This window comes from Austrofundulus limnaeus, unplaced genomic scaffold (genome assembly GCF_001266775.1).
Source record: "Austrofundulus limnaeus strain Quisiro unplaced genomic scaffold, Austrofundulus_limnaeus-1.0 Scaffold3136, whole genome shotgun sequence".
In the NCBI taxonomy this organism is placed as follows: Eukaryota; Metazoa; Chordata; class Actinopteri; order Cyprinodontiformes; family Rivulidae; genus Austrofundulus; species Austrofundulus limnaeus.
This window is the reverse complement of record NW_013955538.1, coordinates 4,867-7,445: the sequence shown is the minus strand read 5'-3', so window position 1 is coordinate 7,445 and position 2,579 is coordinate 4,867. Positions and strand designations below refer to the sequence as shown.

The window sequence follows — 2,579 nt, the reverse complement described above, 5'->3', positions numbered from 1 at the left end:
TAAAGAGGAGGAACCAGAACCTCATCAGATTAAAGAGGAGGAAACAGAACCTCCTGACTTTAAAGAGGAAGAACCAGAACCTCCTGACTTTAAAGAGGAAGAACCAGAACCTCCTCACGTTAAAGAGGAGGAACCAGAACCTCCTCACGTTAAAGAGGAGGAACCAGAACCTCCTCACGTTAAAGAGGAGGAATCAGAACCTCCTCAGATTAAAGAAGAGGAACCAGAACCTCCTCAGATGAAAGAGGAGGAACCAAAACCTCCTCAGATTAAAGAAGAGGAACCAGAACCTCCTCAGATTAAAGAAGAGGAACCAGAACCTCCTCAGATGAAAGAGGAGCAGGAGAACATCAGTCAGCAGCTGGTTCTGGATCTAGAAACTGGAATCTTTTCTATCAGGACCACTCTGAATGGGGAGCAGCTGGACCATCAGCTCAGACGCCTGAAGACCATCAGGATGCCTGTAATCAAGTTGGACAGAATGGGTACGAGCTGGAACACAACCAGTTTGTAGTGAGGCCTCAGGAACCAGAACCCTGACTCTGAGATCTGGACTTGTGAAGACCTCCACCTGCTCCATCTGAAGCTGAACAGTGGGGTGCACTCATGTGGTTGTTGGGAGTTTGTTTTCATTCACACCTTTCAGCACAAACACACACGCCTACACATTTATGACCAATCACAGTCAGTTCTGATGGGGAGGGGGAGGGGTCAAACATTCTCCTGGCAGGTTGGGATAAGAAGGGGCGGAGCCTGAAAGCTGCCAACAGAATGATGTCATTTTCATCATGAAACTTTGACAATGAGAGGTGATGTTCAGTTCAGATGGAGCATGCAGAGGCCTTTAGTCTGAACTACAAGATAAACCACAGTCTTTATTTTAGTCTGTTGAAATAGTTTCTATCTGTTGATATAGGAAAATAATAGAAACAGGTCAATAGAAACTATTTCAATGGATTCAAACGAACGAAAGATGCTGTGGACAGAATGAAAAAATAAAAGTAATGTGGACAGAATGTTGAAATAGTTTCTATTTTATTATATCCACAGTGTCTTTATTTCAATCTGTTAAAATAGTTTTTATTTTCATTCTTTCCAAATCGTTTTATTATTTTATGAGTTAAGTTTGTTTGATTTGACACTAGATTATTGTGGTTAAAATGTGTTTTATCACCACATTAGTGACATTTTCTGTTCTTTGTCATCCCAGACCTCCAACAGAAACAAGTCTATAAAGACAAGGAGCCAGAACCTCTTCAGACTAAAGACCAGGAGAAAACAGAACCTCCACAGATGGAAGAGGACCAGGAGGACCTCAGCATCAGTCAGCAGCTGGTTCTGGAGCAGGAGACTGAATCCTTCATGGAGACTTGTGAGGACAGGGACCACAGTGACCCAGAACCAAAGAGCCAGCAGCTCCTCTCTCATGTCTCTCCTAGAACTGAGAGTCCAAATCAGAAAGAAAACAACAATGATGTCAGATCTTCTGGGTCCAACAGACAGTCCAGGACTGAGTCTGCTACAGAGTCTACTATTTGTGACTTTGGTGGAACAAGGTTTGATAATGAAAGTGATGTTAGGCTCCATCAAAATACTAGCACAGGAGAAAAACCACATGTTTGTACATTTTGTGGCAAAAGTTATAAATCAAAATTCATCTTAAAGCAACATATTACACTTCACACAGGTGAGAAACCGTATTCCTGTGAAACATGCGGGAAATGTTTTACTTATCATAGTTCGTTGACATTACACATGAGAACCCACACAGGTGAGAAGCCTTATTCTTGTGAAACATGCGGGAAATGTTTTACTTATCATAGTTCGTTGACATTACACATGAGAACCCACACAGGTGAGAAGCCTTATTCCTGTGAAACCTGTGGGAAATGTTTTGCTCAACGTAATTCATTGACTGTCCATGTGAGAACCCATACAGGTGAGAAGCCCTATTTTTGTGGAACATGTGGAAAAAATTTTACCAGTCAGATTGTTCTGACGTCTCACATGAAAATCCATACAGGACAGAAACCCTTTTCCTGTGCAACATGTGGTAAATGTTTTAGGGATCGTCATCATTTGACCACTCACACAAGAGTCCACACAGGTGAGAAGCCTTATTCTTGTGGAACATGTGGAAAATGTTTTTCATATAGTCACAATTTGACGTGTCACATGAGAACCCACACAGGTAATATGTTTTCCTGTAAAACTTGTGGAAAAAATTTCATTGCAAAGAAGACTTTGACCCAGCACATGAAAACCCACACACGAAAGAAGACCAATGTGTGTGTAACATGTGGAAAAAGTTTCAGTGATGTGAATCGTTTGATCCTTCACACGAGAACCCACATAGTAGAGAAGCCCCATGTATGTGGATTATGTAGAAAATGTTTTTCAGAACTTGACAGTTTGACTGCTCACATGAGGACTCACATTGAGGAGAAACCCTATTCTTGTGGAACGTGTGGTGAAGCCTTCAGTCTGTATGGTTATTTGATCATGCACATGAGAAGTCACACAGGAGAGAATCTGTTGCAGTAAAACTTCTGCTCCTGACTGATCTGTTCCTGCTGGAC

The 2,579-nt window shown here is 41.8% G+C and overlaps 1 protein-coding gene across 1 annotated transcript; it reads left to right on the top strand.

The window, feature by feature from the left end:
* Positions 1-5: 5 nt before the first annotated feature.
* LOC106511722 (gastrula zinc finger protein XlCGF57.1) lies at positions 6-2,579 on the top strand (the record flags this gene model as incomplete). Its single annotated transcript, XM_014000468.1, is given in 2 exon segments — positions 6-485; positions 1,211-2,579. Coding segments are annotated over 2 exon segments (1,814 nt in total), but the record flags the coding sequence as incomplete, so codon positions are not given.